This window comes from Schistocerca piceifrons, chromosome 3 (genome assembly GCF_021461385.2).
Source record: "Schistocerca piceifrons isolate TAMUIC-IGC-003096 chromosome 3, iqSchPice1.1, whole genome shotgun sequence".
Lineage (NCBI taxonomy): Eukaryota > Metazoa > Arthropoda > Insecta > Orthoptera > Acrididae > Schistocerca > Schistocerca piceifrons.
This window is the reverse complement of record NC_060140.1, coordinates 261,606,489-261,622,674: the sequence shown is the minus strand read 5'-3', so window position 1 is coordinate 261,622,674 and position 16,186 is coordinate 261,606,489. Positions and strand designations below refer to the sequence as shown.

Genomic DNA, 16,186 nt, shown 5'->3' with positions numbered 1-16,186 from the left:
GTGCCAAAACAGTCTAGTTTATTTGGTGTATCTTACAAAATTGCTCTATATTAGAAATGCCTCTTTTGTTTTATCTAGCAGACAGTGACAAGATAGACGTAATCAGATTGAGAAACCACACCAGTCTTTGGTATTATTTGTGTTAACAGCTTTTTCAGTATTAGATAACGACATTTCGATTTTTCATGTAGCGAATCGTTTGACGAGCTTTGATGAGGTAATAGATTCTTTTGCAGAAAAGAAAGCACACCATGTAAAGCTGTAGCAAGATTAGAGAGAAAAAAATGCTAGGAGCTAAGGATTGAAGAAATGTGTACTTTTTTGCTTGTCTCTCTTCTTTATTGGTTTTATGTATCTTATATTTAATTTTATGTCACACAAAACAGCAAGTTATTAGCTAAGGGGCAATAAAGAGTGCAAATTTGCTGAAGAGTTCTTATTCTCCTGACTACAAATAATCCCATCCACTACTAATATGTGTGTGTGAAATCTTATGGGACTTAACTGCGAAGTTCATCAGTCCCTAAGCTTACACACTACTTAACCTAAATTATCCTAAGGACAAACACACACACCCATGCCCGAGGGAGGACTTGAACCTCTGCCAGGACCAGCCGCACAGTCCATGACTGCAGTGCCTTAGATCGCTCGCGCTACTAATAGCGAGATTTTTTTTCAAGAGGGGCAGGCTGTCAAACCGGCCGACTGGGAGCGGGAGACGCACCACAGGACATTTCAATTTCCACTGTCCTGAATATAGTTTGATGGCATCCATTACAAAATATACACGTTTCAATTCCACAGAGCGAAATACAGTGACGTGCTATAAAAGAATGCTGTATGAAGAGGCCTGGCACTGCACTTTGGCACACCTTAGACCAAATAACATGTCTTACATTTCCTCGAACACACGTTTTATGTTTCAGACTTTTCAGAAAGATGTGCGCTACAAGATGAACATATTTTTGAAAATTCAACTTTTTTTAGTATTGACCCGGTTCGCAAATATCGTAGATCCGAGGCTGATGTGCAGAGCAGTCTGAGTTAAAGTGGGTCGTCTCCACGTGACCCGTGTTTACATTTAGTGATTTTGCTGTTTCCCCTTCGTTTACTCTCGCGTCAAATGAAAACAGAACAGATATCTGTGGCCAGGACCTATCAAGTGCATTAAAATACATTCACATAATCACGGAAGGCTAAAATATGTCATTAGTTTCAGATTGCATTTTGTTTACACCTTTCTGACTGTCAAGCATTAATCGCCTTGCGGAACAGTTGAAGTTATTTTTGTCTGTTTGCTAAAGAAATTTGACTTTTATTAACCTTTTCCACAGAGGCAGTTAATGTATTTGAAACGAAATGGTTAATTCCACAGTACTGGCTAGTTTCAACTGTTGGCATTATGCCATGGTAAAGAACCAAACATGATATAATACAGTACTGGCGCTCCAAGAAAATTTACATCCCGAAAACCACACTGAAAAGCTAAAATCAGGTCGAGGTCTACTTGATGGGGAATCTGGACATGCACTTTAAATGTGCACAATTTAGAATGGTTCACGAAATTCTGATGCTCTTGGAGAATCCTCTGATGTCTTGTTTCTTTATGACATAATGTATGATCTTTCATTGTGTTACACGTACGAACATACGGGCTTCCTACGTTATGGTATCTGTGAAAGCGCTGTGTGGCCTGTTATCTGGCGCTCTCTGGCAACTGCTGAAACAAACCTATTTCTAACAAGTCGCAGGAAAATATTGCGAATGGTGGTTTGAAAAGCGTTACTTTAAAAGTAAATATCCTTTTATGTAAGTTGGACTATGTGCGAGAATGTACCATGAATTTCTTAAATCACAGAGCATTTGACTCTCATTTAAAAATCAGCCCTTTGATGACTAGCCATTTAGAAGAATTTCGAACCCTGAAGATCAGACATTTGTCATTATTAAAAATTTTACTGGCACATTTGTGTGATATATCTTAAAGTGTAGCACGCGCAAAAAAGATCATTATTATATGCAAAATCTTAGCTTCCCTTGCAGCTTATTAACCTTAGTGAGCAATATTATATGTGAAAGCTTTGCTTTTCTTGTAGCAACACTATGTATATTAATTTAAACTATTAACTTTCCCAGTTTGTGTGTTTGTGCTACGTAACAGTGATGATGCTGTTGGCTGACTAAATCAGATTTCCTATGCTCTGAATATCCGCTGCCATCGGCTGCCAAGATCACATGACCTGAGCTACGACTGGCTTACAGAAACGCATTTCAATCTCAATTTCAATGATTCGGAAAGTAACATACGCTGTTTGGTGGAATTTAAATGTATACTTTCGTAATACGAAAATACTAAACGTACATGTTGCTGCACATAAGATATTTCCAAGATGTGTCTTTTCCTCTGAGTTCCGTTTTTTAAAGTGCTGGGAAATTCTATGCCCGTGTTTAAAACCTTAACCATTCAAAGGATTGATAAGGGAGGAAATACTGTCACTTAACATGGAAACAGCGTGTTTTCACCTAGGAGAAAGTTTGTTTTTAACTGGGAAATTCGGGAAAAATCCGGGAATTTCTCTTCCTTGTCCGCCTATACAACCTGATAAAAAATGAGACCTAAAAAAATTCTTTTCCTCCCTTTTGTCCTAATGAAGTCTTCCATCAAATCCTGGAAGTCAAGAGAACTGGTCACCTTGTGTTCAGTCGAGAACAAGGCGAGAGCAGGAATGCATTCTTCTTGCATTTTAGCACTTAACTTGTTCTTGGTAAGGACTAATTTGGAGAATTCTCTCCAAGCTTCACAAATTGTGATTGGTATTGAGAGGAAGATTCAGTAAGCAAGTATCATATTTGGAAAAACATCACTAAGATCATTTTCAACCATTAATTCATATAACCCAACTGGTGAACTCCTTAGAAGCCTTTCTTTGAGGGAACACTGCAAATATTCAGTAAAATGAAGAATTCAACAACGCAAACATTCTTCATTGAGTTCACCTCAGTATTGTTCACCAATTTTTGACATTTCTGTTAAGAGTTCTTTAGCTTCTTGTGTTGCTTTATTGGTTGTTAAAGGTAGGAAATGATTGACTAGTTCACAGTACTTCTCTTCCCACATTTTTAGTTCTGCTTGTAGGTTATTGACAACTGCAAAAAATGCCACACAAAATTTAGAATATCCACTCAGTTCTTCTGCTTTTTTTTCCCCCCATCAGGGGATCCTCCTATTTTGCATTTCCTTTTGTCGCTGTATTCTTGATACACATGCTCAGTTAAGCTCATAGCTTTGTTTTCTTAGTTGTCATAATTTTTCCCTGACATGACTGAAAAACAGAATCAATAATCACAATGCCTGACACCTGCTAATTAAGTCTTGTCCAGGCTTATGCAAATATTTGTAAGTTTTGTCCATTCAGGACAACATGTCATTCCAGAAAACAACCAATATTGCTGCCTCCAACTTTTTGTTTTTAGTTTTTTCAAAAGCAATTCTGCATTTCCTATCCCTGCCTTTTCCTCTTTGTTCTTGATAATTTCTTCAAGTGATACATAAATGACATTGAAATTCTGTCAGACAATTGATAATGATTCCTCATGGCATGACCATCTGGTATCAAACAATGTTTTAAGTTGCCCATTACTCTTCAGAAGAATATGCCAACAATGAATAGAAGCTACAAAAAAATTTCTGGACCATGAGGTTTAGTAAGTGGGCAACACAAGGCACATAAAAAGCTAATGAATTCATATCCGTTATTTTTGAATTTAAAATTGAATATTTCCCACTCATAATACTGGCATTGTCGTAGGATTGCGAATGACAATCTTCTATCATAATATCATGTTTTCCAAAGAGATCAGGGATAACATTCCTAAGACTTTCTGCCATATGACTGTGTTCGCATCTCATAGTCTAGGGAGTAGCATTGCTGCCTCTGGATCATGGGGTCCTGGGTTCGACTCCCTGCCAGGTTGGGGATTTTCTCTGCCCGGGGATTGGATGTTTGTGTTGTCCTTATCATCTTACACTTACCGTCGTCTTTCATGACAGTGGCTAGATTGGACTTTGTAAAAATTGGACTACATAAAAATTGGGACTTTGTATGGGCAGTGATGACCAGACAGTTGAGTGCCCCACAAACCAAACATAATCATCACCACCATATGACAGTATGTGGGAACAAAACACACAAATTTTTCATGAACTCTTCCCTTGAAACAATATCTTACCAAAGCAGCTAATTGATCTTCATGTGCTGTGTCTGCCACTGAGTACCCAGCTAGTCCATAGTACTTTTCTGTTTGAATTTTACCAACTATTGGAGCATGTTCTTGGATGTGTTGTTTCAAAAAATGAATCAAAATAAGCAATTAATTTCAGGGAACTAAAATAATTTCCTTTATTTGGAGCTCCAAAAGTTTCGTCGTCATCACGAAAAGTGTCCTCTTATTGCCAAATGCTTAATTACTGCTACCACTTTCCAAAGCAGTTCTTGCCAATAATTTTTCTCCATTTTAGTCATATGCTGCAGTTAACTATTAGTACATCCCTTGTTCTTCAGTTGCAGAAGCCACATCACTGAATCTTTGTGATTGTTGGCACTGTTTCCATGAGATGTTGCTTTTTCTTCCCCCTTCTTCCACTTAGAAAATAAACAGGTAGAAAATGGAGTATGCATGTTGTCTAAGTCCGTGCTGTCATTCCTGTAGATTTGGAGTACAATAGTCATTTTCTTTCATTTTTTTTCTCCAATTAGGAGTTTTCTAAAGAACAAGTTCTTGGATGTGCACCTTTTTTGTGATTTGTAAACACATTCAGATTTACTTACATTATCTACATTGTTCTTAAAATAAATAAACCTTTCACTAAACACAGTTCCACAAATTCGTTTTTCATGTCCCTTCATTTTGCTGCATCTTTCTTGAGTATGGGGACTTCACTAATTCACTGTCGGTACTTTCACTAGGTTTAGTTTGCTGATTGCCTAGTTCAACATTCGCATTCATCACTGCCTCACTTACAAAATATTGATGTACAACAATTTCAGATTCACTGGAATTTGTCAAACACTCCTTAGAAGAAGTAAGCACAGGTACGGGCAGTTCTGGGTTCAGTACAAACTTCACTAACATTCCCAATGGAATAATCTTTCTTCGTAAAATACAAAGTTACTTGTGACAGTCTCTTCACAAATTTAGATCCTTATTTCTGTGCTTTTTTTAAGCTGGCACCACTGGAAAACTCACACACACAATGAGATTCCATTTCACACACTAACTGATTAGAATAAGTAGTGTCCCCCCCATATACTAACAACAGCCTATCTGCAAATATACTGTACATTACAACACTCTAAACAATACTGCCACATGAATTAACAGTACAGCTCTACAACAATAAACAAGTGATAAAAGCACTTAACATAAGAAGGAAAAGGATGAGGGGGGTGAGTGTATCTCACAGTACACAAACGTGTTTGAAATAATCTGCCTATTGCCCAACTCCACATGTACAGAGTTTATAAATAGATGGAACTTTTTGACATGAAAAAAATATATCCTATTGTGCAACTATGCAGTGACTTAATTTTTGATGGATTTGGACTGGAAAACAGTTGAATGAGAAAATATGAATCACAATTATCATGTACTATATTCAGTCTTTTTAAAATGGGTTTACGCCATTTTGTTAAGATGGTGGATGTAACAAATGAAGAATTTTGTTTCATATTTTACATCATTGCTCTTGTATCTTGATGATTCTTATTGGACAGCCAGTTGAGAAACTGATAAGAGTGGAGGCCCCCTGCCCACCTTGAGGCCTGGGTCTAGAGCCACCTAAGCCAACCCCACTCCCTCTTCTCCCTGATCTGGTCTTGGTGATTGGACAGCTCATTCAGTAGTGCACTTGCCTGCAAAAGGCAAAGGCACCAGGTTTGAGTGCCAGTCCTGCACACAGTTTCAATCTGCCAGGAAGTTTGATATCAGCACACATTCCACTGCTAAGTGAAAATTCATTCTGCAAGTACATGCTAACCATTCCTTACACTCCAGAACCACACTGTTGCAATGGTCGCAGGTTCGAATCCTGCCTCGGGCATGGATGTTTGTGATGTCTTTAGGTTATTTAGGTTTAAGTAGTTCTAAGTCTAGGGGACTGATGACCTCAGAAGTTAAGTCCCATAGTGCTTAGAGCCATTTGAACCATTCCTTACACTTATTGTCGGCACTTTTCTCTTTAGCTGGATGGGTGTCTCTTAGGAATCCCAAACGGTTGGCTGCTGCCTCAGTTTTTGTGTAAAACATGTGCTGCTGTGTTTAATAGTTATTAAGACTGCTTTGAATTGAATTTTTGTACCGTTTTCTGGGAGAGTTCTATACAAAGTAATTTCTGCTCAGAGATGAGAGAATGTGGTACTGGGCATCTGCAGATCTTTTTAAGGCAAAGATTCTCAATCTGTATCTGTAAAGTGCTGCCAGCCCAGTCCTGGGATTGCACTCAGTTTGTTGATAGATGCAACAGGGAACATCTTCGATCACTGTTCACATTTTAAAGCTGTTCTCTTCAGCAGTAGTCATTGCTAGCAGTTACCATCAGGTTTTCTCTTAAAGAGAGAGTTTCTTGCTTCTAAACTCTTCAGACTATTGGTAAAATAATACTTTGGAATGTGAATTGTTACAAAATACTTGCAGAAACTGTTTGAAGCATTGCTTTGTTTTCAGTTTTGTGTTATAATAAAATTATTGTTTGGAAGTCCTTTCATTTCATTTTGTGCTGTATCAGTCTAATAGAAACAGCAACAGAAACAGATTTAATGGTGCACACAATAGACCTGGCAAGCTGGAACTTATATGGTACAATAACAGTGAATGCCACAGTCAGCTTTCTTTCTTGAAAATGAAAGTATCAACAGCAATTCATGAACTCTCAAAACTTGTAAAATTTGTTCCCTGATCTTGAGTGTAAAAGAGTTGTTTGTATTTTTACTTGACTTCACAACTACTACTCCCTTTGTTGCCACTGCATTTATTTCACCTGAATAGAATTGTAGTGTGTCTTTAATAGTTGCTGATACAGGGTCAGTGTGTTTATAGATGTCAGATTTAGAAAAGGAGAATAATTAATGTACATTGAATTTCTTTTGGTTGGAAATTTTTAATTGCTAAAGGCATGGTTCTCTCTCTCTCTCTCTCTCTCTCTCTCTCTCTGTTTTTTTTTTTAAAAAAAAAGATGGGTGTGCTCTAAGGTGACAGAGGTGATGTGAGGAGCACTCAAAATGAACAGAATGTTGAATATAGGACCACCTCACATTTGGTGTAGTCTAGAACAGATTTTCTTGTTCTTTAATAAATGTGAGGCAGAATTGCTGGCTAATGCACCTTCAAAGACAAGATGTTTAGTACTGTCAAGACACTCACAAAAGTAATGACGTTATTTTAGCTTTTGAAATGATTAATTCTTCTCTCAGGGAAGAGAGAGGCACTATGCACCCAAGTTACCCACATTAGGGGTAGTCGCAGGAGTCAGTCCACCCAGACACTAAGATGAGAGGGATCCACTTGTAGTAATGACAAGACTAGACGAGGATGTAAGAGACTTCAGAGTGAATATGGGTCAGAGAGAGTGCATACGTAAACAGTGTGGTCCAGAGGTGATTGAGCAGAATGAGAAAGAAAGATATCCCTCTCCCTCCCTGAGGAAGGAAGTAAGAGTTCTGAAAGCTAGGTAATGTCTGCACTTTCACTTTTATATTTGTCTACCAGCAGCACTCAACATTTTGCCTCCTGTAGGTAATTAATAGCTACCAATTGTATCTCAAATTTATTAGTTTTCTTGACAAAATTTTTGTTTGATATAATTAACTGCTATTCTTGAAGTACTCTCTACTTCCTGGAGTTTGAAAACACAGATGATGGCAGAATATACAATCTACATGTACAGTGTTTCATACTACTGGATAATTTACAATGTATGGGAACTCAAACATCTATGCACCAGTACGGAACTGATGACATGTAAAGTTTTTCACTCTACACATGAAAGTAATTCTGATTTTGTTGTTGTTGTTTTTTTTTTTATATATACCCAGTGTTTAACTTAAGAGGCCCCATTGTTGAAATGCAAATGATGGACTGAGTTGGGTGAAATAATGGTTTATATTGTCAGTATGACTGGAACTCTAGGGGGGGGGGGGGGGGGGGGTGTTGTTTCTTGTACACTTAAGTTGTGCCGGTCACTGTTGAGCATTGGCTTTTGAACAAGATTGCATAATCATCTTGTGTTGTTTGTTAAAATGCATTTAACTGTTGAAGAACATGTATTCATGATTGAAATGTATTTTGTAAGAAAATCTCATAATGTGTGTTGGTGAAAGTTCACAGACATGTTTGAAAAAGAAGCACCAGTGAAAAGTGTTGTTCAGAAGTTAGTTAAAAATTATGTGAAACTTGTTCAGTGGTGTGCAAGAAACATGCCAGACCAAGGTAAGTTTTAATGACACTGGTCATTCAGGATATTAAAGCAGATGTTACATCGTCTCTCCACAAAATTTTTGTGTAGATTAAGGCAGGAAAAGAACATTATCTTGGTTCAGCCTACACTACAGTGAGAAGAATACTGAAATGTTGTTCGTACCACATGCAGGTTTTTCATGAACTGAATAATACTGATTATGTCAGAAGGGTTCACTAAAGTCAGTGGTTTAAGACCCTCATTAGAGACAACATTGGCATTTTAGATGCAGTGTTTTTCACAAATGAAACTTGGTTTCATCTTGGTGAGTATGTTAACAGCCAGAACTACCGGAACTGGGATACTGACAACCTGCACCCTTTCATTGAGTCTGCCCTACTCTACAAAAAATTGGCATATGGTGTGCAGTTTCAAGGCGATGAATAACAGGACCTTTGTTTTTTGAAGCAACTGCAGATGCTACCATCTACCAAGACGTTATCCAACAGTTCATAGCTTTACTGCAGGAGAATGAGCGTGCCTGCTGGTTGCAATGGGATGACATCTATTACCATACAGCTTACTTTGCTATGAAAATTCTGCCTTCCAAAATGCCACTAAATGCTGATGCTAAAGCGAAATCGACTCCTACACAGCAGGTGGGGACACTCAATAGCTGTTATAGCTGTTGCACTTTGCCAATGCCCTGTGCCCACATTTCTTTCATCACCTTTGCACATATGTCAACACAAAGTGTACACAGTTGGAAGCTCTCTATGTACTAACTACCTAAATAATGTTTTTACATGAATACCTTTCATCTAATCAAGTGGAAGAGATGGAAGGTGTTTTTCTGAATGAATAGCTTGTACCACCAAAGGTAACAATTTTATGTTGCAAATTACACCAGAGATTTTCAGTTTAGAAACCATAAAATTAATGATATTCCTCCCTAACATTTGTAATTTGTACAATTTCATGAGAACTCATTTGGCAACAAAGCAGTCTTATTTAACACCTTTTTTTTTCATTCAAAAAATATCATTAAGGCTGATCCCTGTGTATACTAATATTTCATAACCAAGGTCTTTTTTTACCTCTAATTTCACAATATAGTTAGTAAATTTAAGGGAATGTTTCTTTGTGAACAGTAAAATATGTAATTTTCATGTAATTGCTTTTCCAAATTAATTCATGAAGCTGTTGGTATGCAAGTGACAGAATGCATACCTAATATGCTCTGAAAAGCCACACGTAAAAACAGGATTTTCTGCTGTTCATACCTTGGGCATTATTGGTAATAAAAAGAGGATCAAGTGTTTTGGATCACCCTTTGGCTTATGGACCATTTGTATGCCTAACAGAAGGATTGTGTTAGTGTTGCTGTCTTACAGTACGGGGTCAATGTATGAATGCTGCAAACTTCCTCCTGCTTAGGCAAATGGAGCAAATCAGTTTGTTCTTTTTGCATTTGATGTAGTATATGCTGTTCACAGACTTACAGAGACATCTTTAGTTCCTGGCAGTTCTTTGAAAAACCCCAAAAAATGTTTTTTTTTCTTTTGTTATATTTTTACTGTCATCTGTGAACCAAAACCCAGACAACAATTCCAAGATGGATAAGCACAGCAAACAACTGAAATTTTTGCAATATACTTTCTAGGCATTTATCTAGAAGAGCCATCTCCATGTTTCCAAAACTCTTTTATCTGTTATCGAGAATTACCCCAAAATCTTATTTTTTGAGTACCAAAACAAGTCACAGATTCCAAGATGGCTATGCACAGCAAATAGCTGAAAGTTTTACAGTGTATTCCTAAGATCCTGGTCTTAAACAGCAATGAAAATTTTCTACATATCTTTGTGTCTCCTAGACACAGAGGTTCAAAGTTATCCCACTTTCACATGTAAAATACACATGTAAAATCTTGTGTGAGGCAAAAATGTTGTTTATAAAATGATGGTCTCTGTTATGATCATAAGGGTTCTGGGAATCCCACATTGTACTACTGAAGCATATGCATACTTTATCGGCACATAAAATGCCCCCCCCCCCCCCCCCCCCCCTCTCTCCAGCCCCTCGCTGGGTACGCCCATGGGCACAGTGGAAGTGGAACATTATTGGCAGCGACAGACCAGTGGTAGGAAAAGAGTGAAGATACAGTGCTGAGGGGGGAAGGGGGTTAATAAAGAAGAGAGAGAAATAGTGGAAGTAGATGAGAGCCAGTGCCAGTATAATGAGAGATGGAATATATGACTACGGGAACCAGGAAGAGAGAGATAGCAAGAAGAGACAGCAGCACTGGGAAGGAATGAAGGCAGTAGTAGCAGCAAGAGAAAGACAGAGAGAGGAAGACGTAGTAGTATGGTAGAAGGAAGGAGACTATGACTGTGACACAGGAAATAATGGCAGAGACACACAAAGAGATAATGTCGCTGAGTTGGGCTGGATGAGTGAGTGAGAAAGGGCAACTAGGAGTACATCTACATCTACATACATACTCCGCAATCCACCATATGGTGCGTGGCGGAGGGTACCTCGTACCACAACTAGGATCTTCTCTCCCTGTTCCACTCCCAAACAGAATGAGGGAAAAACGACTGCCTATTTGCCTCTGTACGAGCCCTGATCTCTCTTATCTTATCTTTGTGATCTTTCCGCAAAATGTAAGTTGGCGGCAGTAACATTGTACTGCAGTCAGCCTCTAATGCTGGTTCTCTAAATTTCCTCAGTAGCGATTCACAAAAATAATGCCTCCTTTTATCTAGAGACTCCAACTCAAGTTCCTGAAGCATTTCTGTAACACTCGCGTGATGATCAAACCTACCAGTAACTAATCTAGCAGCCCGCCTCTGAATTGCTTCTATGTCCTCCTTCAATCCTACCTGATAGGGATCCCAAACGCTCGAGCAGTACTCAAGAATAGGTCGTATTAATGTTTTATAAGCGGTCTCCTTTACAGATGAACCACACCTTCCCAAAATTCTACCAATGAACCGAAGACGACTATCCGCCTTCCCCACAACTGCCATTACATGCTTGTCCCACTTCATATCGCTCTGCAATGTTACGTCCAAATATTTAATCGACGTGACTGTGTCAAGCGCTACAATACTAATGGAGTATTCAAACATTACGGGATTCTTTTTCGTATTCATCTGCATTAATTTACATTTATCTATATTTAGAGTTAGCTGCCATTCTTTACACCAATCAAAAATCCTGTCCAAGTCATCTTGTATCCTCCTACAGTCACTCAACAACGACACCTTCCCGTACACCACAGCATCATCAGCAAACAGCCGCACATTGCTATCCACCCTATCCAAAAGATCATTTACGTAGATAGAAAACAACAGTGGACCTACCACACTTCCCTGGGGCACTCCAGATGATACCCTCACCTCCGATGAACACTCACCATCGAGGACAACGTACTGGGTTCTATTACTTAAGAAGTCTTCGAGCTACTCACATACTTGGGAACCAATCCCATATGCTCGTACCTTACTTACGAGTCTGCAGTGGGGAACAGAGTCAAACGCTTTCCGGAAGTCAAGATATATGGTATCCGTCAGATACCCTTCATCCATGGTTCCCAAGATATCATGTGAAAAAAGGGCGAGTTGCATTTCACAGGAGCGATTCTTTCTAAAGCCGTGCTGATGCATGGACAGCAACTTCTCTGTCTCAAGGAAATTCATTATATTCAAACTGAGAATATGTTCGAGAATCCTGCAACAAACCAATGTTAAGGATATTGGTCTGTAATTTTTTTTAGGATCTGTCCTTCTACCCTTCTTATATACAGGCGTCACCTGCACTTTTTTCCAGTCGCTCAGGACTTTACATTGGGCAAGAGATTCGCGATAAATGCAAGCTAAGTAAGGAGCCAATGCAGTAGAGTACTCTCTGTAACACCGAATTTGAATCCCATCAGGACCTGGCGATTTATTTATTTTCAACCCATTCAGTTGCTCCACAGCCCCAGGGATGCCTATCACTATGTCCTCCATACTCCTCCATACGGGAATCTGTACGAGACTCAAACAGTGGTATGTTTGTACGATCCTCCTGCGTGAAAGCTTTCTCAAATGCTAAATTTAAAATTTCAGCTTTCGTTTTGCTGTCTTCCGTTGCCACGCCAGACTGATCAGTGAGTGACTGGACGGAAGCCTTTGACCCGCTTACCGATTTTACGTAAGACCAGAATTTCCTTGGGTTTTCAGGAAGATCTTTTGCTAAAGTATGACGGTGGTAGTGGTTGAATGCTTTGTGCATCGCTCTTTTTACAGCAGCACGAATCTCTACTTACTTTTGCCTGACCTCATTCTCCCCATCTTTCTTCTACTGCGAGTGCAGCTGCCTTTGCTTCCTGAGCATTCTCCGAATTGCGCTGTTAAACCCCGGTGGGTCTTTTCCGCCCGTAACCCACTTTTTCGGCACATACTTGTCCAATGTGTTATTTACAATGTGTTTAAAATTTGCCCATAATTCTTCCACTTCCATCGTACTGTAAGTAAATGAAGTCGATTCATTTACTAAGTGGGATGCTAACAACTGCTTATCTGCTCTTTCTAGTAAGAATACTCCCCTAGCCTTCTTGACCGACTTTTTAACTTTTGTAACCATAGTCGTAATGACAACATCATGATCACTAATCCCTTTCTCAACACTGACACCGTCGATGAGGTCTGGTCTGTTTGTGGCTACCAGATCTAAAATATTTCCATTATGCGTTGGCTGTCGATTTAGCTGCTCAAGACAGTTTTTGGATAATGTGTTCAAAAGTAATTCACATGACGGCTTGTCTGTATCACCTGTAATGAATCCATAGACATCCCAGTGTATACTAGGTAGTTTGAAGTCGCCTCTGACTAATATAACATGATCCGGGTACTTCTGCGATGCAGAATGTAGACTCCCTTTGAATGATTCTAGAACTGTCACGGTGGAACCTGGTGGCTGGTAATAACACCCCACAATTAACTTTATTTCCCCTAGCCCTGTTAAACATGTCCAGATAACTTCACAATCACACTCTACTTCAACCTCAGTAGACACAATATTTTTGTCAACTGCAATGAAGACACCACCTCCAATCTGTCTTTCCAATACACGTTCCAACCCTCACTAAATATTTCAGAACTTCCTATCTCAGGGTTCAGCCAAGTCTCAGTCCCGAGAATAATTTGTTTGCCACATGCTTCCTGGAGGGCAGTAAATTCAGGAACTTTATTCCGAACACTCTGAAAATTTACTGCTAATATCTTGATAGCTGAAGTGTCTTTACACTGAGCACGTCCTGATTTCCCTGCCTGCACGTTGACTGGTGAGTGTTCATCAGGACACCTCGCACCACTGCCTAGCCTAAAAAACCCCCATGCCACAAGTACTCTGAGTAGCTGCTTCCTTTGTGTAGTGCACCCCTGATCTATCTAGGGGCGTCCTACAATTGCCCACCCAATAGCGCAAGTCTAGAAATCTGCAGCCAAGACCATCACAGAGTCGACGAAGCCTCTGGTTGAGACCCTCCACTCGGCTCCAAACCAAAGGACACTGATCCACTCTGGGAACGATGCAGCAAATAGAGAGCTCTGCTTGCACCCCGCGTGCGAGGCCAGCGGTCTTCACCAAATCTGCCAGCCGCCTGTACGAACCGAGGATCACCTCAGAACCCAAGCGACAGGCATCATTGGTGCCGATGTGAGCAACTACTTGCAGATGACTGCACCCCGAGTAGATAGTATGAGTGACTTAACAGTGGTGGACTGGTGGGTGTGAGTAAAATACAGTTAGGGGAGCCTGTGCATAGGAGTTTGGGGTGAGCTGTGTGTTAAAAAAAGCATAAATATGTTCACATGCCAAAATTTTTGGGAAAAGTTTTAAAGGTGCTGAAGAAAGAATGATGCAGCTGGTACCCCACTTTTCAGTCAGTCTTTTAAGAAAACACAAATATATTTGCATTTTTTGTACACAGACAGCAGCATTTTTCCACTGGTAACATATTACTTAAAATTAATTTTGTCAAAAATGGACTATCCAAAAACCAGATCATTATGTCTTTAATTATTATATATTAAATTCTCATTACCACTTTTGTCAGAAAAGCTGTCATTTACAAGCATTGTTACAATTTATTAGAACTGTAATGAATTTTATTATGTTATTTAGTCAGTCAGAACAGTTACATCACATACCCCAGTTGGTCCTTAAAGAATTTGCTGTGAAGTTCTTATTTTCAGTTTGACATATGCTACTCTTCAGTATTTTACTTTTTGATTTTGATTGTAAATTTAGTTGGTAGAATTTACATTTCTGACACTCTGCTGACACAATGCTTTTGTTTTGCAGATGATGCCATCAGCTGATCCAAGCTCTGTTCAGTATGGTTCTATGATTCCACCTCTCACTACTCATATGTCTGCCTTACAGATTGGTACCCCTAGCTCTGTAAGTAACATATGTCAGACTAGGATAGCAAAATAAAAATGTAAATGGAGAAAGAATTGCAAAACATGTTTAATACCTACTGTTCTCATTGGCACAAAACAAAGCATTATTTTGCATGCCATGCAGCTCTTTTATTTGTTGTTAATCCAAGAATTTGTGGTTTCAGTATATAGCAAGCCCTCATCCATATCCATTCTATCCTGGGCCAGGAGCATCTATCATACATGCTGTGCCAATACCTGACTCTGAGCAAACATCTAATGCTGCTTCACCGGATGATACCTATCAGCCCTACCAGACCAGTCAGCAACCAAAATAAGTACTGATTTGGTAAGATTCAGACATATACTTTATTTTCACACAGTCCATGTGTATCTTTTGGCTAGTAGTTATTGCACTGACTTTAATGTGAAGTGTTACAGTATTTTTTTTAAAATTATTATTTATTTATCCATGAATCATTCTCCTTCCTTTCTGCTGTTCTCACATCACTGTCGCATGTTTTGCATCAGCTGTACATTCCTCTGATACATTCCCTCCCTCAGATCAGTCTAATTGTTGCTTGAATATTTTGACTATTTCTTATTTAGGATGTGGTGTATAACACACCTCCAGTTAATACAGAGTTAAACATGATGAAAATTAAAAGTTAATAAAGTTGGATGAATTGAAACATCAGGTGCCAATATTTTTTGTGAGATCTTCTATAGTAAATCTTATTATGAAGAAAGCTTAACTAATGATTCAGAGCTTGAACTAGTCACTATTTCTTCCCAGTGGCATCCAAATATCAGAGACTCTCCTAATAAGCTGCATAACTGACATAGAAGGAAACACAACAGCCCCCAGGATGTTGCTGGGATGAATTTTGAACAAGTAGAGAAGACCAGAGAGACCTGTTGAACGTTTTTGTTGGTCCATTAATATGTTAGGATAGTGCAATAGGTTACAAATGCTTCATGAAAGCCAATTATATGAGTTTGAGCTTCAACTCTACACAAAACCTCACTGCAACATATACTGCCCCAAGAGCAAAAGCAAGGCATCTCAAAACTTGCTATAACATATTTACCAACATATTATATATTTTACATGTAGCTATTGATGTAATTCCACAGAAAGGACAAGTATAACCGCTTTACTTACAGTGTTACGAGAATTGTTTCACCAACTAATTTCACTACTCTATCTGAACTGGGAGATCTAGCAATATTGTGGATCAGATGGTGGATTTTAGGATATGTTAGAAAATTCACAAAAAAGAAATTTATGCGCTGTCA

General features: G+C 38.9%; 1 protein-coding gene across 1 annotated transcript in view; it reads left to right on the top strand.

Moving 5' to 3' along the window:
* LOC124788570 (protein alan shepard) overlaps positions 1-16,186 on the top strand; it is a 433,965-nt gene that overhangs the window by 401,650 nt on the left and 16,129 nt on the right. Inside the window, exons 10-11 of the mRNA XM_047255841.1 lie at positions 14,808-14,906; positions 15,073-15,236. Coding sequence (XP_047111797.1) covers positions 14,808-14,906; positions 15,073-15,225 — 252 coding nt within the window. The 3' untranslated portion in view covers positions 15,226-15,236. The remainder of the gene's footprint in view (positions 1-14,807; positions 14,907-15,072; positions 15,237-16,186) is intronic.